We start from the raw sequence: 26567 nt of genomic DNA, 5'->3' as shown, positions 1-26567 counted from the left end.
TTTTCAAGAATAACAATGAACATTGTTACACTTATTAAAGTAAAATAATGTTTGAAGCGATTTCTCAACATCTTTTTCATTGCAAGCTGAATATTAATCCAAGCTCACAGAAATGCAGAAGATATTTAGTTATAGAAATAATGTTGTTTACCTTTGCTTACCAAACAGACTAGTTGTATAATAGGAATCATTACTTTCAGGGAAATCAAACTCTACTTGCTGCCTCCTGCATTTCAGGTGCTTTATTTACGGGATGTATATGTATACACCGGGCTGTTCAAAAAATTGAATACACACTTTTACGTACGGTATGCTTTAATATGAAATTTTTATACGATACTGTATACAATCATACATGCGATACGCTTTAAATCGCGTTGACTTTGGGTTCAACATGTAGTACTATCGTTCAGCAACAGTAACAAATGGTATAAGTGTTTATCAATGCAATGCGATACGCGCAATCAGTTGAGAAAGTGGAGCGACGACAAAAACACGAGTGTCATTCGAAAAACGAAAAAACATTCTGTAATGTTATTAGAGTTCGAGAATGTCTGTGAAGTGCAACGATAATGGAGTCAGGAATATAGAATTAAAACGCCAACATGTCTAAGCATTACTCGCTTGCGCGATAAGTTTGAAAGGGAACGAATAGTGATGAATATGCATAAGAGAAGATCATGCTACTGTCTGGTGAGGTTTATTTGGAAATGCTGAAACGTATTAATTTTTTCACCCATTAGGACTTTGTTTTGTGACGGTCCATTTCTTATTCAATATATAACGCCTGGCTGTTCTTTCATTCAAATGTGCGCGCCTACCTGGATAACACTGTACCTGTGTACAGTGGGTTATCCAGGTGGTATCCTTCATCCTATTCAACGTACAGACGTTTTTTTGTTGTTTTTTTTGGTTGATTGTGGGTGAAAAACGCTTGGGCGTTATCATCACCCGGATACAGACGTTGAATAGGATGAAGGGGCCTGATTGAAAACCCCCTCGTTTGCCTAATTTAACCCCCTAGATTTTTTATTTTCGGTCACCATCAAGGACTTAGTGTACAGAAAAAAGCCACACGGTCATTATTAGAACTACGCCATGAAATCAAAATTCCTTGTGAAACAATCATTGTTGCTACTTTGAAAGATGTCATCAGTAATACACAGCATCGTGCTCAAAAGTGTTTGCAGATTGGTGATTTGCAGTTTGAACGCTTATTGTAATATTACGAAGAAATTTTCTCCGTTATAACGTTTCCCTTTGTACTGTTGTGATAATCATAATAATACAGCAACCATTCCACTTTAAAGTGTAAACATTTTTTTAAACAACCCAATATGTCAGAACCATATGAATTTCAGAGCAGGGAGTGTAAATTAACAACAAATTAATGTACCCATTAAACTCATTACTTCAACCTAACTCTATATATATATAAATTTACACACACACGAACACTCCTATTATTTACCAATTTCTAAAAAAACTTCAAAAGTATAACTTGATTTATTTATATGGTACACTGCTAAACAATACAATGATCTACAAATATTTCTTTCTTTTTTTTTATGACAGTTATTTTATAGTGACAATTCTAACTTAAAAATTGTAACTAAGGAGTTGCAGTCTTAAATATATCTTAATATTATCTTTAAAAGGTTCAACATATATGATAACCCCCATTAATATTACATATTAAAAGAAAAAAATGAAATTACATAATTAAAAAAAAAGATAAATTTTTAATGTAATAGAACCAGATAAATAACACGAAATATTACATATTTAAATTAAATTTAGCCTGACAGTAAATAACCCAATTAATTAATATACGTAATTAAATTAAAATAAAACTTAAATATTTTTGAAATTGTTCTTTAAAAGATGTTTTATGTAATAATTATTAAATTAAAAAAAAAAAATAATAATATTAACAGTTTTTTTTTAATATTTCATAAATTTAATGATTGTAATTAAAGTTAATTCTAAAGGAAAACAATTAAAAAATAAAAATAAGCGTTAGTACAAAGTTCGTAAATTTAATAATTCTTTATTTGTATTTTTTTTTAATTCCGTTTTCTAAAATAATAAATAAATATAGTAAATAACGTAAATTATTTTATAACGTAAATTATTTTTCGCAGCAAAAGTTTACAAATTAATGATAAATTACAATCAGATCAGCGTTTATCAAGACTTTGGTCATAGTGTTCAAGATGTAAAAATGGCCAGTTAGATGATTGGGGCGTTAATAATTATGAATCATGTACACCTATATTAAAAGTAAAATTATTAACTTTATATTTATGAATGTAGAATCTTTTTTAAAATATCACTTGTTAAAAAAAAAAAACAAAAAAAAACTGACAACAAAGTTGTAATGATTTTCTGGCAATTATTATTTATTCTTTCATTGGAAAAGATAATTATACTTGACAACAAAGTTACCTAAGATTTATTTTTTAGTGGTGCAGATGGGTAATTTATGATGAAATTTTATTCTAAAATTATCATTATAAATATATAAATAAAAATGTAAATGTTTGTTCAAAATCTTAAATCACCGATTGCTTTGAAATTATGACGCAACGTTGCATTCGAATACGCGCATGTTTTTATAAACCAACTATTTATATACCTAAGACGTCACACCTGTGACAGGTAAAAACATGATTTTTTTTTAAAAAAACAGCGCTACGTGTTGAACGTAAAATCCAAACACGTCATACTAAATATTTTACGATTCCATTTCAATGTTTCCGATATGTGTGTATATTATAGACTAAAAAACTACTGGACCGATATACACGCGGAGAAAAAGAGTGAAAGCGAAAATCGGAAAAGGGAAAAATCTAAAAAGGGAAGAAGGTGAAATGGAAAAAGAAAAAAGGGGAAAACGAGGAAAAGGAAAAACGGGGGAAGGAAATGGAAAGGGGGAGGGGAAAGGGGGAAAGAGGAAAGGGAAAGTCGGAGGAAAATGTGGGAAGAGCATATGGTAAAAGGAAAAGGGGGAAAAGGTAAAAACGAGAAAGGTTTCCCTTTCTCGTTTTTACCTTTTCTTGTCCTTTTACCTTTTCTTGTCAAAGGAAGAGGTTAGTTTTTATGAAGTTCTGTAGTGATCATTTTACTAATGTTTTATCAGCCTTTCAATTGTGTTCATTTAATTTATATATATATTCTCAAATCTAGCAATAGCGAAGTATTTCCGGGTCTGCTAGTATTTAAATAATCAAAAACTGTTTAAAATTCAAATATTTTTTCTGCTTTCCCACCTCGAAAATCGCCTTCCGAGAAATGTTTTTGGTTTTTTTTTACGTCTATTATGTTAAATGAAAGAACATATTTTTAAAAATTCCATTAAAATATTTACATCCAATAAAAATTTACTTAAAGATTTTTTATTTTGAGGATGGGGATAAAATATGATGAAATCTTATAGTTATATTATGATTAAAATTTTAAATAAACAAAAAAACTTTAAAAATATAAAAAAATCGATATTTTAAATTTGATTGACTCCCCTACCCCCTATGTTTCCCCCAAAGTATTTTTATTTTTATTTTTCTGCCACTTAAACTACTACTATGCCTAGGAAAAAATATTCAATAAATAAAACGATAGCTCTTTTCATATTTTGGGGAAGGGAAAATTTTGGGAATTTTTTTCTAACTTCTTCAGTACAATGTTGTTACACCTTATCACGTGTAGATTTTCGAAAGCCTAAAAACGCAAATTTTGTTAATTAATATCCCTTCTACATGAAAATGTCCCTCATCTGTAAACTAAATATTGCTCAACAGTACGTTTTGGTTTACAGCCTACTCAGCGAATGACATTGTTTGATGTCTGTTCTCAGCCGTTAATTTAGGCAACACTGTTATTTTGTAATGATATAAATGCAAATTAGTTTTTAAAATTCGCTGCACAGATCGCCTAGAAATCCCAAGTTTTGCTGCTGCTTTTCTCGTTGATTTTCCTGGGCTCCTCTGCAACGCTGCTCTGACAGCTTCGACATTCTGTGGAGAACGAACACTGGCAGGCCGTGTGCGCTTATTCTCAAATACTGAACCATCACTATTACATTTTTCGTAAAGTTTCTCAGGTCTATTTATATTTAGGTAACCTAAATTTGTTTAAAAATATTTTGTTTTTTTTACCATCTCTACTTAACATATACAATACTTTTTTTTAATATAATTTGGTAAGTTTCTTATCTTTAATAACAAAATTAAAGTTAACTATTCTTTGCCTAACATTTCATTGAAAAAGCATTAAATTTATATTTAAAATTATTTGCGTAATCAATAAATAAACAAATATCTTCATTTTTTTTTTCCCAGCCTCCAGGATTAGACTTGCAATCAAGCCTCACCGGACCTGAGAGGAGCCTCGCCTCTAAGTACTCAGGACCCCTCGGCGCACCCAGTTCGTGCCAGAGGTATCAAAGTGGCCGGGACTCGTTCTTCTATACCTCACCTCAAGTGAAGGAAGCCCAAAAGGGGCCCCCCATCAGGATTATGGTCTGCCATTGCCGAGCCTCAAACGGTGACCACCCCCCCAGGGGATCCCCATCGGGACCATGGTCCTTTATGCCTTGCCTCAAGTGGTGAATCCCCAAAGGGAACCACCACCGGGACACAGTCTTAACTTCCCCCTCCTAGACAGCCCGCTTAAGCCACAGCCTCCACTGCCAAGACCGCCGGGGTTCCCAATCACTCATCGGGTGCGGTCCACCTCAGCGAGCCGCCACCTCCTGAATAAGGCTGCCCGCCCTTCTCCTATCAGTAGTTCCACAATCTAATTCCCAACCTAGATACTCCATTTTCGACTTCAGGATTCTAGCCGTTAGCTCCTCAACAGCCCGCCACTTATCCGTACCACGCAACATGTAATCGACGGTGGTTTCTGGCAATAGTCACTCCCAGGCGTAGTCTCTCCTTCACCTCTGCCCATCTGGGGCATATACATATATGTATAAAACGTATGCTCGGGGGTATCTTTTATCTACAAATATCTTCAAATTGTCTACGTCGAGGATGCTAATTTAATTAATCAAAATTTAAATTAGTTAATTAGAATTTTTTTTTCTGTTAATAAAATCAGATTCCATTAACAGAAATAATCTGTTTAACAGGTGAACTGTTAAGTAATTTGAGTTAAGTAGATAAATAATCTAACAATAAATGTAAGAAAATCTGTTCAGTTAGTGAATCTACTTAGCTCCCTTGTAACTAACTACTAATGCAGCTGCTGTTCTAAATGAAATTTCTTTTTTTAAATACCTATTTATATGTTCGTAACGTAAAAATGATTATCTTTAATGGCTAAAAATTATACCTTCTTAACACTCTTGTGAAATTATCCAACATTTTTCTTTCTTTTCAAAACCAGTTATTTCTAATTAAAGTAGCAATTATATGGAAAAATATTATAAAATAATCGTAATATCCTTAATCTAAAACTACCTTTTTTTTATCAGATGTAATTTTTCTTTTCCAGACAAAGTAAGATTAAATTAAAAATTATAAATAATTCTGTAATTTAAAATATATTAAAATAAAAGTTAAAAGTTTTTAAACAGGAAAACTGCAAGTAAATTATGGTTAAAAATGTGTAAATACTTGTAGAAATTTTTTAAAGATTTTACAAGGACGTAAATTTATGTTATGTTAAAATTAAAATCTATTTATTCAAATAAACAACGTTTTGCTTTAATTTATTTTTTTCTTTCTCGATTATTGTACTAAAGAATAATTTCTGTTTTTTTTCATTCTTTAGTAACCAACAGATCTACTCCCAAGTACAGCTATTTTAACTTTTCTTTTTTTATAAGGATTCACTTTTGAAGCATGTAAAGAAATACCTAGTAAACTGCAATAATGAATTACTTTAATTGGTCAAAATTTTTAGAATATAGATTTTTAAATTTCTCAATGTTTCGAGGTCCCTTGTTAACAAAACTGAAAAAAAGAGCATATTTGTATATGTAATGGATTCATGAAGTGGGTGTGTGTCATTCTCAAACCTAGTAAAACGATGACTCATTAATAAAGATTATTGATTTAATTAAATTCGTATGAAAATCATAATGTTAAGAAAGTATGGGAGGGGGTGGATAATTTCCATCTAAAACCCATGACTGTTATTTCTAGGTAGTTAAATTTTATGAACGAGAAAACTATAAGCAGCCGGGTAGAAAAAACAATTAAAAAATCTTCCCACAATCAAAAAAAATAAAAAGTCGGAGAAATGGTTTGGGATTATTCTTTGGAGACTCACGACAACAATCTCGACCAGAGTGCAACTTAGTGAAAAATTTACTAGGATAAAAAGACATTTTGAAACTTCCATTCCCCCTCAAAAAAAAATCAAAACACTCTATTCTATCAAATCAAATAAATTTATATAAATATTAAGAGTTTAAATTTTTCGATATTTAATATAGAAATAAATATAAAGTCTGGTATAGTTGCAAGAGAAATCACAACCAATATCTTAAGTGCGAAGATGAGAAAGGGAAATTGTTAAAATTTATATAATCATTTACTCGTTTAACAAATCACTTTAAAATAAAATATATTTATGTAAATAATATACAGCATGATATTTAAAAATGGAAACGGTTTCATATTTCAAAACTCTGGGATACTAGGAGATAGAAACAAGTGAAAATTTACAAAGTTAAAATGAATAAATACTTTTTGATGTAAAAATTTTTGTCCGTCATCTTGGATTCGCTACACTAAATCAAACTTTATTATTATTATTATTTTTTTTTTTTAATTAGAAAGGTAGATATGTAATGTGTGATTTTAATGCAAAATTTTACGATAAAAAATGCCTTAGATTTAGTTATAACAGCCTTATTAATTCTGTAAAAAAAATAGTAAGTAATTTTATTATTATATAGAACCAAACTTGTTTTTACTTCCTATATATATATATATATATATATAATTTTAGGAAATATGTAAATAAATAAAAATATTAAGGATACGTTTATTTAAATTGGCCTAAAATAAAAAAAAGAAACAACTTTTTAATCCATCCAATTAAAATTGGTCTTTTGTGACTAAAAATTAAAAAAAAAGACTACCTTGTACGACTATTAACTTACATACACACATTTTTTGAAATGAAAAGTACATTAAATTTTATTTTATTAATAACTTCTGATATTTTTTCATATATATATATTTTTTTTTACATATTATCGAATTATTATTTATCGTAAAAATCTTTTTACAGAGGTTAATAATTATTATTAATGCATAAATATATTTAGATTAAAAAAAAAGAGATGAAGTCTGATTCGAACCGATGTATCTACCCCTTGTATGAACAAGATATTTCATTAATTAAAATTTTATTTGGCTATAACTCTGGAACAAATGAAAATAAGTACCACTTATATCGTTGAAAAGCTCTCAATGAAGGCTCTTAATTTTTTTTTATTTTTGGCTTTTTTGGATACTTTTGGTCCAGTCGATTGCAATCAAAAAAGGAGGTGCACATCTAGATGTTACAACAGAACTAAATTCAAAATTTCAACATCCTACGGCTAATCGTTTTTGAGTTATGCGAGATACACACGTACGTACGTCACGCCGAAACTAGTCAAAGGGGATTCAGGAATCCCCTGGTCAAAATGGATATTTCCGTTAAATCTGAAAACCGAGATTTTTCGTGATCACAACACTTCCTTTACTTCGTAAAAGGAAGTAAAACGTTTGAGAAGTGTTTTCAAAATTTTTTTATAGAATTATTTTTTTTATGATTGTTATATCCATCGATGCTATTTATACCACATAAGAGCAACATTATTCTCTAAAATGAAAAAACATTACCTTGCAATGCATATCGAATAAAGATATTATTTTTTAATATCTTTATTTTTAAGGTTATAAAATATGCGTTACTATCTTAGGACGTAACATTTTACAGTTTTAACAAATATATGATCCTATGACGTCACATCCTTAATATATTAAAGATACTTTTTTTTAATATATACTTTCTTTTCTTTTTCCTGTTTAGCCTCCAGTAATTACCGTTCAGATAATATTTCAGAGGATGATATGTATGAGTGGAAGTGAAGAGTAGTAGTCTTGTACAGTCTCTGTTTGACCGTTCCCGAGATGTGTGGTTAATTGAAATCCAACCACCAAAGAACACCGGTATCCACGATCTATTATTCAAATACACGTAAAAATAACTGACTTTACTAGGACTTGAACGCCGGAATCCTCGACTTCCAAATCAGCTGATTTGGGAGGACGCGTTCTCCACCAGACCAACCCATTGAATTTTTTACTATACACTACTCAGCCTAATAACGCCAGTATTAACTGATTATCATACTGTGACATGGAATGAAACCAGAAACAAAATCTTAACCCATCAGGTTGGTCTAGTAGTGAACGTGTCTTCCCAAATCAGCTGATTTGGAAGTCGAGTCCAGCGATCAAGTCCTAGTAAAGGCAGTTACTTTTATACGGATTTGAATAGTAGATCGTAGATACCGGTGTTCTTTGGTGGTTGGGTTTCAATTAATCACACATCTCAGGAATGGTCGAATTGTGACTGTGGAAGACTATATACTTCATTTACACTCATACATATCATCCTCTGTAATACCTGAACGGTAATTCCCGGAGGCTAAACAGGAAAAGAAAGAAGAAGATATAAAATCTCTTTCAGATCAATTGAACAGTGTGCAAAGTGAGTGAAAAGTTGATTTCAAGATCTGATCCGAAAAAACAAGGAGAGTCAAAAGCAAAATAAAACTTTTTAAAATAAGAAAAAGGCAAAGGTTTTGTCTTAAATAAAGATAATACCGTGTGTTTTAAAATAATCGGGGTTTTAAAGCTATGCAATATTTTTCAAGTTTCACGTAATTATTGAAATGATACTCAAACAGTTTTAGCTGTGCGCAAGCTCTAAAATCTACACATTATGGTTTGCGTGCTAACTTAGGAAATGAAATAATGCACGACGATGAAGACTATTTTTATCGTGTCTTATTCAGTGACGAATCATTTCATGTTAATGGAAAAGTAAACACTCAGAAAGTGCGTATATGGAAATCAGAAAATACTCACGAAATATTGCAGTGTGAACTAGACTCCCCAAAACTGAATGTTTTGTGTCTTATCCCGACGACAAGATTATGGGCTGCTATTTTCGCCGAAGCAAGTGAGTCTGGAATCTTGATATGCTAAAACTATGGTTTTTCCCTCAACTGCAATACAAACCAAAGAAATTTATTTGGAAACATAATGGTGCGCCTCCTAACTGGCATAAAGTTATACTTGATCGATTGAATGAAATTCTCCCCGACCGCTGGATCGGTCGCCGAGGAACAGATGACAGGGCTTGTTTCCTGTACCCTCCATGTTCGCCCCATGTGCTGCTGTGCGATTTTTTTTGGGGGGGGTTTATACAGGATCACGTGTGTGTGCTACCTACTCGACTACCCGACTTGAGACAAAGGATTGAAACAGCTGTCGCATCAATTATTCCAGACTTTCTGATTAAAGTATGGGATGAACTCTTTTATCGGCTAGATGTGTGCCGTGTGACGAATAATGACGCTCACATTAAACTCACATAAAAAAAATTGTTTGAGTTGCTCTTTCATTTCATGTATAATTTACATATTTCTGTAAAACTTACTAAATATTAGATAACTTTAAAATTGCGATATTCATTTTGAAACACAAGGTATTTTAAACTCTATTTAAATGTTAGGAAATTTAAGAATTATCGCTACGAATTTTTCCTAATCAAGTTTTTTTAGTAATGAAATAAAACTGGATATACTAGTTTTAACAGAAATACGATTTGGAAATACAAATTAAATATTTGTTTCTATTTTAAACCTAAATCTAAAATGAGCAATTAAATCGAGTACTGACGAGATAAATGATACGTGTTTTTATATATATATATATATATATATATATATATATATATATATATATATATATATATACAGAGTGTTTCTAAAATTGTGGGCTGACTATACTTTTTCGGATTCTACTTGAATCTAACTACTCTTGAATCGGACTCTAACTAAGAAAAAAATCCTTAGGAAAAATTGAAATTTCTTCTCGTTCCACCCCTGCCCGCTATTTTGTTATTTTTGTATAAAAATGTAAGTTTGGAAAAACGAATCACATTAATATTTGGTAAGCGTCTTTGTAATAAAATTTTAAAATTATAGAATAATCAGACTTAAACAATTTTCTCAAATAACAAAATGGCGGCCATATTTATTTTTAAATCCGTTATATCTCCATAAATATTAGTTTTATCAAAATTTATGTTTTTGCTAAAATATTAAGCCTTTTATTTTTAACAAAATGACATTTTATTTTCTAAAATCGGTTAACAAATCGCCGAGTTATGGCAGAAAATTTCATGTTTTTAATTTTGTGTCTGTTTTCACGTCCTCACTTTACGTTCACTTATTAAACATTAATTGTTTTGATTTATTGTTAATTCTAGTATTGTAAATTAGTATCAAATTAAGTAATAATTTTCTCACAACAATAGACCTAATAATTATGACACAAAATTACAACATCAATTTTCTGCCATAACTCGGCTATTTATTAACCGATTTAAAAAAATGAAACGTCATTTTATTCAAAATAAAAGCTTAATATTTTAGAAAATAAAATAAATTTTAATAAAAGTAATATTTATGGAGATATAACGGATTGAAAAATAAACATGACCGCCATTTTATAATTTGAAAAGTATTTAAGTTCTGATTTTTTGATAATTTTAAAACTTTATTACCAAGATGCTTACCAAATATTAATGTGATTTGTCTATCCGAACTTGAAATATACATTTTTATATAAAAATAAAAAACTGGTGAACTGGGGGAGAACCAAGGAGAAATTGAAATTTTTCCTAAGAATATTTTTTGTTTAGTTTTACAAGTAGAATCCGAAAAAGTATAGCCAGCCCACCATTTTAAACACACACACACACTCTCTCTCTCTCTCTCTCTCTCTATATATATATATATATATATATATATATATATATATATATAAAAGGTTAAGGTCGCGATAATTTTGTTAAGCACCGCCCGTTGGTATAAGTATATAATTATAGTTAATATATATAAAAAAACCGCTTACAGTTAAATAATTCATTTCCTGGTAAGCTGTTTTTTATATATTAACTATAAAAGTAAGGTCAATTAAACTCAAAGAAACAAAATTAATTAGAATGATCCTAAATAAATAAGATAATATGTAATATAAAACGGCAGTATAACAGATAATTAACTCAATCGATAGATAACACCGATAATAAAACGAATTAGTTACAATTGCTTACGTAAATTCTATAGCGACATTAATGTTATCCAATTAATTTATAAAATATAATTAAAAAAAAAACAACAAATATTTAGATAAGCAACAGGAAACAGGAAGAACTCCTGTAACAAAAAAAATAATAAATCTATAAAAAATCACACTTAAAAAATTGTATGTTGATACATAAATCTGATTAACTTTTCTCGGCATCCTTTTAAATTTCAGTGAAAAAACTATTAAATTTCTCTGAAATCATTACATTCATTAAAACGTTATCTTTTAAGAAACAAAGGAACATAAAAACCAAGATAAAATTGCAATGCGGGCCTCATGACGCATATTCAGTTACTAGTTACGTCTATTTCACTTCTTTTTTTTTTAAAGTAATAATAATTTACATTATAATAATTTATATAAGAAATAAAAGTATTACAATTGAAGGGAAACTCTTTTTTTTATCTATAAAAACATTTTTCAAGTAATTAATGTAATTACTGTTAAACTAAATAATTAATCTTAATTTGAATCTTAATTTAAATATCTCTCCTTCATTTTCTACTGAATTTAAAAAACTAAACTATTTGACGAAATAAGTTATGTGAAAATTTAAAAAGATACAAAACGGATTTTTCCATCATACTTGATTATGGAAGATTTAACCAGGGACAAAAATTATCTTAATTATCAATGTAGCAACGGACACCAATATTCACTGACTGATGATTTGATAATTTATTTCAAGAAAAACGTTTTTATAATTTTTCAAATTTTTTAGTAAACAAGAAGTTCGAAAAGCTGAAAAATAACAGTTCGAAAACTGACATTAAATAAAGCAATATGTTATAAGAAACGCACAATGTAGTACAGTGTGAAGGTGAACAATCTTTCTTTTTTCGTTTTCCTATTTAACTTACGGGAATTATTGTTCAGATATTATTACTTCAGAAGATGAATGAGGATGATATGTAAGATTACAAATGAAGTGTAATCTTGTACAGTCTTAGTTTGACCATTTCTTGAGATGTGTGGCTAATTGAAACCCAACCACCAAAGAACACAGGTATCCACGATCTACTATTCAAATGCGTGTAAAAATACCTGACTTTACTGGGAGTTGAAGGTGAACAATCTAGAAATAAATAAATAAAATCTTAAAGATGTTTTCAAACAGAAGTATCTAATGCGTAGCCCCTGAGAAACAAATTAAAAGTGGTAGCTGATATCTAGAGAAAATTCCATTAGGAATTTAATGAGGTATCACAGGTTGACGATCGCATTCGATCCTATCTGTCCATCGCAAGTTATCAAATCACTACCTAAGAAAAACAGCAGCTGACAATTAAAAATGGAACATTTTTAATGAAAAATCATTACAGATACGTCGTTCCGTCAAATAGTAAATCAGTAACTGGATCAGCAACACACAACAAAATAGGAGATTCTAAAAAATAATGTTAATACAGGACCTCGCGTTTTTGCTGTGGTTGCGGATTTGGCCCTCGTAGTCGAACCCATAAATAAAACAGAGACATTCGAGAAAATCATTAGCGTCTATAATATAGGCGCTGATGATAGGCCTACGACTGGTACCGCACAAGACTGAAGGTGAAGTGATCATATATGCCAAGAGAAGACCTACCTTAACGATTGTGTCTCGACAGGCTATTAAGTACCTGGACGTCTAGGTGGACGCCCGGCTATGCTTCGGCTTCCACATAAAAGAAGCATATGAGAAGGCCAAAGAACTAGAAAATTAGTTGCTACCCTCCTCATGAACTGTCACGGCCGGCCACAACAACGGAGGAAGCTGCTAGTGAGCGTAGTCTAATCAAGGCTCCTTTACGGTGCAGTTATTGTATGTATATTAGTTGTTAATGTATTGTGTGCTAGGAAGTAGTCCGAGTATGTTAATTGCTATTGATTGGGCTGATACTCTTTCTGAGTACGTTCTGTCTCTTACTTTGGTTGTGTACAGTTTAACTATATTGCGAACTATTTTCTGCAGTATATTAGTATCTTGAGCTGTTCTTACGCTGTTTATTTGTGATTATATGTAGCATGAATGTATGAAAAGGCGTATTCCCTCCTTCGTGAAGGAATGCTAAATTAGCGGTTTCAGGAAGGGTGAGCAGCCAAGGGTGGCGGTTTTGTCGGTAGTGTGCAGGTTAACGTACGCACACAACATCTTGCGGTACCTGTTAGCGACCCAGACACTGCCCAAGTTGCATGGGCGTCTATAAAACGGATTCACCACCTCTATAACAAATAAAAAAGGACACTGCGTTTTCCGGTTAAATCTAATTAAAGTACGAGGTGTCCGGAAAGTTTAGAAATGGCTTAATTATAGAAAAATGAGTGTGATTACGCTACCAGAATAAATTTATTTGAACACTGTATAAAAACTACTCTGTGTTTTGTTTGAAATTATTGTCGGCCATCTTGGATCCGCCATATTGAATTCAACTTTTTTTTTTTTAATCCTATTATGGTCACATTACACATGATTTCAATATAGATTTGAACGGGAAAAATTTTAATAAAAACCCCCGATCCACAGTTTCATCTGTGTTTTAGATATTGACCATTAAAATATCCAGATTGGGATAAAACGTCCGTCCCCGACCACCAACCAAGATAAAAATTTTCCGTCAAAAGGGAGAGTAAATACACAACATATAACATTGCTATTTCATGCTGGAAACGATTCTGTAAACCGTTTTCCAAAATCTTTTCTCGTTATTTAATTATTCGAAATCTATCATTACGAAATTCAACAATAATAGCTATTTCTAGTTTTGTTAGAAATTTCGTCATCTTATATCATAATGATACATTTAGAATAATTAAATAATTAAAAGAGATTTTGGAAAACTTTTGCAGAATTGTTTCCATCATGAAAATGCAACGTTACATAATACGTAATTACACTTTTTTCGACTGAAAATATTTATCCTGAATGGCGGTAGGTGACAGCTGTTTTACTCCGAACTGGACAATTTAACGGTCAATACCTAAAATACGGATCAAGCTATGGATGCAAGGTTTTGACACACGTTTTTCCCGTTCAAATCTAAATTGAAATCATGTGTAATATGACCATCATACCATAGAAAAATAAAGTTGAATTCAATATCGGATCCAAAATGGCCGACAATAATTTCAAACAAAACTCAGAGTTGTTTTTTATATACACTAATCAACTACATTTATTCTGGTAACGTATTCACTCGTTTTTCTATAATTAAGCCGTTTCAGACTTTCTGTATATTTCATTGTCGTTAATTTATTTTCAAAAGATAATTTTTTTCCTAGCAGTAAAATAAATCTAATACTAACGTAATTACATATGACGTAACAAGGAAAATAATAAACTATATACTAAGAATAGGAAACATGATATATCAAAAATTGCAGCATGATAAAATACGGAAGAGATTGAAAGTCTCCAATCTATTGAAGTAATACGAGTATATTATTATTAAATTATATATAATTATTCAATTTTTCTTTTTAATTTTTGTTAAACGATTTCACATATGCAATATACGTAACTTGACAGTAAATGAAATAAGGGAAAAGATGACATAACCTTGATAATTGAAACCGAGATCATGTATAATTAAATAAATAAACCCGCATCTCAGTGGGAGAGTGATAGCGTGTACATTTCATACCGAAGATTCAAATCAGTACTGGCAGTTTTAGACTTTCATCGATCAAAGAAAGAGAAGGTTGGCAACATTAACAAATACACGTTCATCAGTGCTTAGTTATAAATAGAAATCTCGTTTATCTGTGTACGATATATCACAAACAATGTCTATTAAAAATATTCATTCTTTTGTGCGTATTCTTTTCGGAGTATAGTAAATTATTTTTTATTAATTCTATAACAAAAGGCGGCAAACCAATGACAAAATATGTTTGCTAAAACAAAAGTAAAGAAAAAAGTTTTTTTAAAAAACAAGAAAATCATTAAGTTGAAAATAAAGTACAATCTGATTACACCTATCAAATCGAAAACCAAATCGTTTTTATTTCCCGAAAGGAAAAAAATATCTAATTCTCAAAAATAATTTGTAAAGATTTGCTTAAAATTTTAGTTCTTTAATTTTTACTTTATAAATTTTTTATTAAAATTGAACCACAATAAATTGTTCGTATAAGAAAAGGGAAGGAACATCCCACTTTAAAAGTTCTTTAAAGCTTTCATGAGAATTGCATAACATTTTCTTCAATTGTCATTACTTGAAACATTTTACTAAAATTCACCTTGACCGTGTAAAATTTAAACAAAATTTAACTAAATAGGAGCAGTTTTAATTACTTCTTTTATCGCTTCTTTTTTTAATCAAGAATGGGGGATACGGACAAATATTTTAATTAAAGCAATAGCGAACACTGACAAGATATCATCATAGAAATTGCTATTTATTGTTAAAGTAATGATCATTTTATTCCTTCCAATTTTCGTAAAAGTAGGTTTTATCGCAAATTCATATACCTTACAAAGAGTAAACAAACTGATGTGGACACCACATGACTTCCTTGTACGCCTATTAAATTACATATACACATTTTTTTAAAGATGAAAGTACATAAAATTTTATTTCACTTCTGATTTTTTTATTTATTATTATTTTTTTTGGTTATTGAATTATTATTTATTGTAATTTTTTTTTACAATCAGAGGTTAATAATTATTAATAAATCAATATAATTAAATTTAAAAAAAAATTTAAAGTAGATGTCTAATTCGAACCTACGTGCCTTGTAAGAAACAAATATTTCATTAAAAAAATTTATTTATCTATAACTATGGAACGAATGAAAATAAGTACCATTTATGATATATCGTTGAAAAGATCTCAATAAGGGCTTATTACTACAGATAAGAAAAAGTTCAAAAACCAATTTTTTGGATTTTAGGCTTTTTTGGACACTTTTCGTCCAGTCGATTGCAATCAAAAGGAAAGGTGCACAACTAGATGTAACAACAGCCCTAAATCCAAAATTTCAACATCCTACGGCTAATCATTTTCCAGTAAAACGAGATACATACGCACATACGTACGTATATACAGACGTCACTCCGAGACTAGTCAAAATGGATTCAGGGATGATCAAGATGGATATATCCGTTGAAATCTGAAAACCGAAATTTTTCGCGATCACAATAATTACTTTACTTCGTTCAAGGAAGTAAAAAGACACAAATCAAAATAATAGGTAAATTTTTTTTCAAATCTTCTTTTGATTTTTTATATCGAATGCAAAAATAGTATAAAAATGAAACGCATATTTTAAATTACATGCACGCAATGAACAAAAATTACGTTATCTTTCTACGATACTCGTTTCTTATTTCGAAAAAGGGATACATTTCCTAAATTAATATTATAATATAATTTGTATAAATAGGAGTTTATCGTAATCTCGACTACCGTTCTCCGTGCAATTTCATCTTTTCGTTACTGCCATTAAACTCGCTATTGTGTTTGTATGCGCCCCGGTAATTGGATCTCGAAAGTTAACCAAGTGATTATAATAGTTTAATGTGTAAAATGATAACGTGATAGATTAGGTATATTATCGTAACTCTGCTAACAATCAGAAATTATGTTTGTCTCAGGTTTAATACACTCCTTTCTAACACTTAATAAAGTACTTTTCATTCGATCGGGGACCCATATAAGAAACATTCTATTGTTTTTCTGCAAATTCCCACAAACAGCTACTTTCTTTCTTTTTCCTGTTTAGCCTCCGGTAATTACCGTTCAGGTATTACTTCAAAGGATGAATGAGGATGATATATATGAATCTAAATGAAGTGTAGTCTTGTACAGTCTCAATTCGTCCATTCCTGAGATGTGTGGTTAATTGAAACCAAAGAACACAGTTTTCCACGATCTAGTATTCAAATCCGTATAAAAGTAACTGCCTTTACTAGAACTTAAACGCTGGAACTCTCGAATTCCAAATCAGCTGATTTGGGAAGACGCGGTCACCACTAGACCCACCCCGTGGGGTACTACAAACACCTACTGCCGAGTGTAAACCGTCCCTACACTCTATTTTCACCTTCAAAAAATATATTCGACTATTTCCACGTTTACTGGGTTACGGAGTAACATGTCCGTACACACTTCCCTTATAAAATTTTTCAAATCACTTGCAGCTGCGCTACCTAAACAAAATTCTTCGTTAAAACTGGTAGGTCTACATACCCTGGTAATTATATATAATTATGGACTCACCTCTGATTTTGATGAAATTTGGAATAAATCTTAATTAGGACAAGTTATTCGTTATGACTTAAGTTATTCGTTATAATTTAATTTATTCGTCGAAAACGTATTTCACTCGAATACCCTCTCGTAAGTTACACCTATCATCACCAAAAATATCGTAATTAAACCATGTTCAAGTTTAACATACATTTTTTTGGACTAAATAAATGGGACCCACGGGTTGGTCTAGTGGTGAACGCGTCTTCCCAAATCAACTGGTTTGGAAGTCAAGGGTTCCAGCGTTCAAGTCCTAGTAAAGTCGGTTATTTTTACACGGATTTGAATACTAGATCGTGGATACCGGTGTTCTTTGGTGGTTGGGGTTCAATTAACCACACATCTCATGAATGGTCGAACTGAGACTGTACAAGACTATACTTCATTTACACTCATACATATCATCCTCTGAAACATTATCTGAACGGTAATTACTGGAGGCTAAACAGGAAAAAGAAAGGACTAAATAATTGGATATTGTTACCATTATGGACTCATTCTATTAATCGGAAAATTTAATATTTAAGGTTAATTATAAGAAATTAGAAATTAATTAATCAAATTAAAGCAATCAAATAGGTTATTTTTGTTGATATCGTATAAACTTTAGCACACGGAATCGTTAGTTACAGCTTATGAATGGCGTCATGTAGTAATGACCTAATTTAAACCTAAACCTAACCTATAAATTACTTATAAACCAACCTAACCTAATCTAACCTTAACTTTGACTTAAACCTAACAAAACTCAATTAAATTTCATTTAAACCAAGTTATTTACTCCGTAATAATGTATACTGCACATTTATTAAAACCCACACCTCAAGTTTAATCTAACTAAGTTTAGTCTTAAGTAAACTTAGTCTCATTCTTAACTTAATTTCACTGAAATAAAATTTAGTCCGACAATAATGTACATTACACTTATATAATGCTGAATTTCGAAATTTTTATTGAGGTTACTGTGTAACTTGAATGTACTTGAGGGACGTAACACGGGTGAAATGCGTTTCCGAAGAGTAACATTTGTAACGAATAACGTTAAGTCCTAAATAAGGTATATTCTAAATTTAATTAAAATTAGAGGCGAGTTCATAACCGTATATAATTTTTTTCTTTTATCCGTTTTCTGTTTAGTCTCCGGAACCGCCGGAAGTTATTAATTCAGATGATGATATGTATGAATATTTTTTGTAAATGATGTGTAGTCTCAGGTTGACCATTTCTGAGATGTATAGTTAATTGAAACCCAAAACCCAACCACCAAAGAACACCGGTATCCACGATTTATTATTCAAAAGTTCAAAAGTATCCTGTATAAAAGTGAATGCCTTTATTATTATTTGAACCGTAGAACTCTCGACTTCGAAATCAGCTGATTTGCGATGACGAGTTCACTACTAGACCACTAAACCAACTCGGTGGGTTGTAATTGTATGTATTTACCCGTCAGCAAATAAACACAACTTCAAATTTCAATTTGCTGGATTGCAGCCACGTATCGCTCCATAAGGGAGTACAATTGCTACAACTCGCCTTTTCACAACGGCATTTATGTTTCCTGATGCTTAAAGAAAAAGACATTTTATGACCCTGTACGCAAATATCTGAGATTATGTAAAACGACACACATAAAAAACAAACAGTAAGTTATTTATATGGCACATTACGGATTAAGTTATCAAACAAACGTCGGATGAATATAACGAACAACAAGCAAGGCCAACACACGCAGTACTCGATTGAAATAATTGATTGCATCGACTTAGTACACAGTCAGCGATATAAATATGTTAAGACAGAAAAGGTTGAATTATAATTACTACAATGATAGATAGGTAAAACAAACATTAGTAATTTAATATTGTATATTATTACTTAATCTGCAAATAATTTGTATAAAAGTCTAAGTAATTTAAAAACTGAAAATTAAGTAATGTCTTCAAAATAAGACCTCGGTATTCTATAATAAAATGTTGTATTATATCGCTAACATCTTCAAAAACAATTACCTAGTTTTAATAAATAAATACCAAAATAAAAATCGGCTATTTTTTGTAAAAAAAAAAACTTGCAAAAACTTCAAATAGCTTCAGAAACAAAAAATACTACTACAGAATAATTACACTTTAAAATTTATAATGATCTCTTTTTAACCCATACTGCTCATCCAGAAATCGAATTACTTCGTTAAATGAATATCTAAAACCTTCTTCAATGTTCAATAAAAAAAAAAAGAAAAGTAAAATGAATCATTCATCGGCCTCTCCGATTTGAGTTTCTCCACTTTTTTTGAGTTTTAAATAAACGAATATAAAAATATAGTGAAATTATATCAAAAATTTTAGTCTGTTCAGAATGACTATGATTTATGTAACGCAAGCAAACGTTATAACAAATTCATTCATTAATTTTTTTTTATTTGAATTATATATTTTTAAAAGAAAATTATACGTAAGGGCCTTTTCATAATTTTCTTTCATTTAATTTCGTGTAAGAGTAGGCACACGCTAACTGGATTTAGGGGAAGATTAAAGTAAGATATATGAAAAAGACACGCAACCTTTGGGATTTAGGAAGCACAGCCCTCTGTAATAACTGGGCTCCGATTAACAAGTAAACTTAAAAAAAAAAAAAAAAAAAAAAAAAAAAAAAAAAAAAAAAAAAACTTTGGATATGATAAATTTAATTACAAACTATAAAGATTTATAGACATTTGTTTTTTCAAACTTAAAAATAAAAAATCACTATTAAGATTTAAGAATAAATCTATAACTTTATATACGAATAAATTTATAAATAATAAAGGGTTACATCAGTCTAGTTATATTTGATTTTCAACACTATAAGTTATTTAACCCTCGTTTATAATGATTAAATAAATAAACAGTAAAATAATAGCTTTAAACTTTAAATTATCTAATATTGATATTGTAACTAAAATTTTGTTAAAGATAAAACAATAATAATACATGAATTTTAAATTTCATTGATGAAAATCATTTAGTTAGATTAAACGTAAAAATAATTTAATTATGTTTTTTTTAAATGTTATATATATATATGTGTGTGTGTGTGTGTGTGTGTGTGTGTGTGTGCGCGCGCGCGCACACACACACACACACGTATGTGTAAAATGAACCGAATTATAAAAAACCTGTATTAAAATATAACACCTTTTCCAAAAAATGAAATAAAATGTGACAAAAATAAAAAGTATAATTTTAATTTTATATTTCAGTCGGGTTTTTTACATTTTATTTTCATTTAATTTTATCTTTTTTTAATTTTATTTAATATTCAGTGTACAAAAACCTAGTTTTAATCAAACAAACAAAATTTTTAATTTTTTTTTTAAATTACAGCACAAAGAAACACAAGAAATTCGATAGAAATATCAAAAAAATTGAAGAGTAACCATGTAAAGACGTAGCTGACGAACGTGAACTAAGGCTTACTGGAATACGGATTTTAGGTAGATTTCATAAAAAGGGTACCATGATTCGACTTCCGGAAATTTTCGACATATTTTTGCATTTCACATCCCTCAGACCCCAAAACCGGAAAATTTCGACATATCTTTGCATTTCACATCCCCCAGACTCCAAAACCACCGTCAGCTCAAACGTTTACATATGCATTTATATATATTTCACTTTATTGTGGACACGACAACTGCCGTAATTTTGTGCCAATCACTTTCAAATTATAAAAATAACTCGTCCCAAAATCTCGGTCAAGTTCTTTAACGACCAAAATCGGGCAATGGGGGGAAAAAGACTTTGTCGAAAAAACCAAATATCGCTATAACTTTCTTGTTAAGTAAACTATTAAATTCTTTTAAAGTTCCTACTATTCATTGGATAAGGACCTAAAACTTATCTGATTAAAGTTTTTTGATATTATCCACCATTGGCCCAGGGAGTTGAAAAAATCGGGTTTCGAAGACAAAAAAGAATCGTACCTTCCTTAGCAGGCACAGTATCGAATCGGTTTAAAGTGGTCGTTAGTCCTCTAAACATTACCTAAAAAATCATTTATCTGAAACAATTTTTGATATGACCAATCCTTACGGCAAGGGATGACCAATATTTTGTTCAATTATAAGAAGATGGGGGCTAAACATGTGAAATTTGTTTCACATGCAATAATTGTTGTATTGCGATAAATTTGAAGTTTTCCTTAACTTTAAGTTCGAAATCTTTTTTATTCCATACTTAGCACCGGTGAAATCTACCTTCGCGTACCAGCGTGGCGAAACGGATTTTTTTTCTTACTGTGGCTTGATAAATATATGAAGATAAATAATATAAGAGACTGCTATAATGCAAAAACGGAGTCTATAAAAGATACAAGAATATGCAAGAGTATATTTTTTAGTTGGAATTTTTTCGTCTAATTTTTTTAAATTTTTGAACAAAAAACTTTTAATATCGAAAATTACATCAGATTATTTTCTACATTATCAATTACAATAACTCAATACTAATCATAGACAACAAAAAAAAAATAAAAATGAAAAAAATTGTATTTAATTTTCTTTAAAAACATTTTCTTAGTAAGCTGGAAAAACTTACAGAAGAACATGCTGTATAAAATTAAAAAATTAATTATTAAAATCAGTCGGTTTGATAACTAGAGGGTCTTGAAAAAAGAAGAAAAAACAAACGCGCGCGCGTACACAGATTAAAAACACACAGAAAAAAATTTATCATTAAAAATTTAGACTATCATTATCACCAAACCTAGTAAAAATTAATAAATAAATGTTTAAAAAATTTTCAACAAAAAGATAAAAAATATGCATTTATAAAATAAAAAATTATTTTTTAACAAATTGCTACAGGATAATGAATTATGATGTAATTCTATAATATTCCCAAACAAACTTCCATTAAAAACTTAAAATAAGTTGCTAATATATTTACAAAAATATGCTTAGCTGGAATTTTAAATATTTTTCAACGAACTTTGGTGGTTAAAATTAAAACCCGTTAATAAAGTTCTAAAAAAAGATAAGTTAACTGTTAAAAATGATTGGCTAAATAAAATATTTTTGAAACGAAATTGAGTTACGTTAATTAATTAGAAAAAATGTATGATATTATTTTTTTCGCAATTTTATTTTAAGACCAAGTATTAGTAAATGGCTTATTAAATCCTAATAATGCGTACGAGCGCGTGTATGTTAGTGTGAAGGGCTCTATTTATAATTTATAAAAACGAATAAAATATTCAAATTTTTATGCAACAGTTCAGGTAGTTACATAAGTAACTTTATCGTATTTCTTTATATAATGGTATACATTCACAAATAAACTGCACCAAAGATGTTTCTATTCTAATAAAAATGAAATTTAATACATCGAGTACACCAATCTAACGTGATGTAACCGGGTAAAGTATTATGTCACATAGTCTGGGTCTAATAGAATCAACATCTGAATTTGTTACAAGTTGCAATTATACACCGGTAAACATAAATAAATATCACAAGCAATACCAATAAATTTATTTGATTATATTACAATTATTATTACGTAAATATTTTGACAGTATTTACTTTTTTCTATATTTGATGACACATTAATAAAACAAAAACTAATAGTGCCTTGATGTTAATCAAATCATCGAATCTAATTAACATTTCTGTTATCAGTATGCGGTAATTTTTAAAATATAACAAACTGGAGTATATTATTTTCACACGTTATTTAGTATTAAATTAACAAATTTATTATTTTTATCTATTTTTTTAATAAGTAGGGAAATATTGATTGTACAATATATGTTAAATAATCAAGAATAACAAATATTATATATATATATAAGCATATAACATTAACTTACTTCAGATTTTGTGATCCGATGTCTGGCCAGTTTAACGACGGCGAAGTTCCCTTTTCCGATGGTTCTAAGCACATCATAAAAGCCGACTCTGATCGTAACATTCTGCTGAGGCGTTTTCCTCAGAGTTTCCGCCATTCTTTTAACCATTCTCACATTTCATCAGGTTTTAATAAACACTAAACTAGTATTAATAAAAAAATATTAAAAAAAACTAACCTTAACAAACACACACAAACATAAATATTATTACAATATACTTATTGTCGTTGGTACAATTAAAGCTCTTGATGTTATGTTTTTACCACGATGGTATAACGATAATACTATTAATAATAAAAAACGATCAGGTGGATAACACATGGACGAATAAAAGGTGTTACGGGAAACGAAGTAAATCAAACTAAGTGAGGTTTGGACAACAGAAAACTGACTAGGAGAAACAGTCACGGACTCCCGACCCCGGCCGACCCGGCACTAAGCATGCTGAGGTCGTACTGCCAACATAACGTAGCGAAAACATCGTATTATAAACTATTAATATTATCTTTCATCGTTTAAAACTGCCGTCATTTACGTTTGACGTAAAACAAAAACAAATATAACAAACTACATTATCGGTATTACCTCTTCAAGTTTATACGTCTGATAAGAAAAAACAGTATATATTAACGAATAAAATTTATTTCTACATATTTTCTTTACGTAAAGTCTTATTTATTTAATAAAATAAAATTTGATAACGTATTTCCATTATTTAATTTGACGTTATTATTTAAATAATGAAAATTAAATAATTTTATTAATACAAATACGCTCAAATATATATGTTTGTACATATGTATATATTTGTACATGTAAATGTACAAATATATGTAAACACCAATGAAATTTGTTGTTTTATATAATTTGATCATCTAAATATTATGTTATAGAAATATAGAAAATAGTCTCATAAATTTAATACTATTTAGTCTCATTTTGTAAATAATGATATTTTCTAGTAGTCATAATTTACGCGCGCAACTACATATATACGCGCGCACACACACACACACACACACACAACACGCACACACAAACTGTACATATAAAATCTATTAAGGACAAAAATATATATCCATTTTTAATATTTTCAATAAAAATTAAAACTATTATATTTACGTAATTAAAAAAAAATGTCTTTTTAAATAATTATTTAATCGAGGTGAAACCACTATTCAATTTCAAGATTTTCAGTTATAAGTTTTATTACACTTTTAAATGGATTAATTTATTTCAATAAGTCTTATTGATATATTGAAAGTACTTTTTAATATTTATATTGATAAGAAGATTGAGAAAAATGCTTTTCTAAAATATAAACGTTTATTTTACAATTTTTTTTTGTCTTCAGTCATTTGACTGGTTTGATGCAGCTCTCCAAGATTCCCTATCTTGTGCCAGTCGTTTCATTTCAGTATACCCCCTACATCCTATATCCCTAACAATTAGTTTACCAAATGTTGCCTGGCTGCACAATTTTTCCTTCTACCTGTCCCTTCAATATTAAAACGACTATACCAGGATGCCTTAATATGTGGCCTTTATATCTGTCTCTTTTTTTAGCCATATTTTTCTAAATGCTTCTTTCCTCATCAATTTGCAGCAACACCTCTTCATTTGTTACTTTATCTACCCATCTAATTTTTAACATTTTCCTATAGACCATATTTCAAAAGTTTCTAATCTTTTCTTCTCAGGTACTCCGATCGTCCAAGTTTTATTTCCATATAAAGCTACGCTCCAAACATATATTTTAAAAAATGTTTTCCTGACGTTTAAATTAATTTTTTATGTAAAAAAATTATATTTCTGACTGAAGGCTCGTTTCGCCTGTGCTATTCGGCATTATATCGCTCCTCTTTTGTCCATCTTTAGTAATTCTACTTCCCAAATAACAAAATTCTTCTACCTGCGTAATCTTTTCTCTTCCTATTTTTATATTCAGTGGTCCATCTACATTATTTCTACTACATTTCATTACTTTCGTTTTGTTCTTGGTAGTTCTTGCGAAGGACTTCATCCATGATGTTCATTGTTTCTTCTAAATCTTTTTACTATTAGCTAGAATTACTATATCATCAGCAAATCGTAGCATCTTTTTCTTTTCACTTGTATTCAAACGGGATATTTACTAGTATAATTTATTACACGACTGCTCAAAAAAAAGGAGTATAATGTATTTAGGGTGTATGTATGTATGTTCCACTGTAACAGTTCAATGGCTGAACCGATTTAGACGCATGATCCCGCGTTGCAATCCTTACGTTACCGGGTGTGTCATAGGCTAATATATATACGTAAAAATGATAAATAAACTTAAAAAATTCGAAAAAAAATTATACTGTATATAAATATTTTATTGTAAGTAGTCAGCCGCACGCTTTTTAATTATCCTATATTAAAGAGCAATGGTTTTTACTTCTCGTACAAGGAAATATTGTAATCGCGAAAAATTTCGGTTTTCAGATTTCAACGGAAATATCAATTTTGACCATCCCTGAATCCATTTTAATTAGTTTCGGCGTGACGTATTTATTTCTCATACCTCAAAAACGATTAGCCGTAGAATGTTGACATTTTGGATTTAGGACTATTGTAAGATCTAGTTACACACTTCCCCTTTCAATTGCAATCAACTCAACCAAAAGTGTCCAAAAAAGCCCAAAATCCAAAAAAATTTGGATTTTGGACTTTTTCTTAAATGCAATAATAAACCGTCATTGAGAGTTTTTCAACGATATATCATAAGTGGTACTTATTTTCATTGCTTACAAAGTTAAGGCCCAATAAAATTTCAATTAATGAAATATTTGGTTCTTACAAGTGGAAGGACACCGGTTCGATGCAACTTCATTTCCTTTTTTTAAATTTAAATATGTGGATTTATTAATATTATTAGCTTCTGATTGTAAAAAATTCTTCATAATAAATAATAATTCAATAATAATAAAAAAAAAGAAAAAAATGTAATAAAAAATATATATAATTTAATAGTCGTACAAGGAAGTCATGAAGTCATGTGATGTCCAAATCAGATTTTTTTTTTTTG

At 29.8% G+C, this 26567-nt stretch overlaps 1 protein-coding gene across 2 annotated transcripts in view; it reads right to left on the bottom strand.

Moving 5' to 3' along the window:
- Nucleotides 1-23962, bottom strand: part of LOC142331083 (uncharacterized) — a 282018-nt gene extending 258056 nt beyond the window's left edge. For both annotated transcript variants that reach the window (XM_075376746.1, XM_075376747.1), the window contains exon 1: nt 23477-23962. In XM_075376746.1, the coding sequence (XP_075232861.1) occupies nt 23477-23623 (147 nt within the window). In that variant the 5' untranslated portion in view covers nt 23624-23962. The remainder of the gene's footprint in view (nt 1-23476) is intronic.
- Nucleotides 23963-26567: the final 2605 nt, after the last annotated feature.

This window comes from Lycorma delicatula, chromosome 10 (genome assembly GCF_047948215.1).
Source record: "Lycorma delicatula isolate Av1 chromosome 10, ASM4794821v1, whole genome shotgun sequence".
Lineage (NCBI taxonomy): Eukaryota > Metazoa > Arthropoda > Insecta > Hemiptera > Fulgoridae > Lycorma > Lycorma delicatula.
Note: the sequence above shows the minus strand (reverse complement) of the source record. Positions and strands in the feature narration are given on the sequence as shown.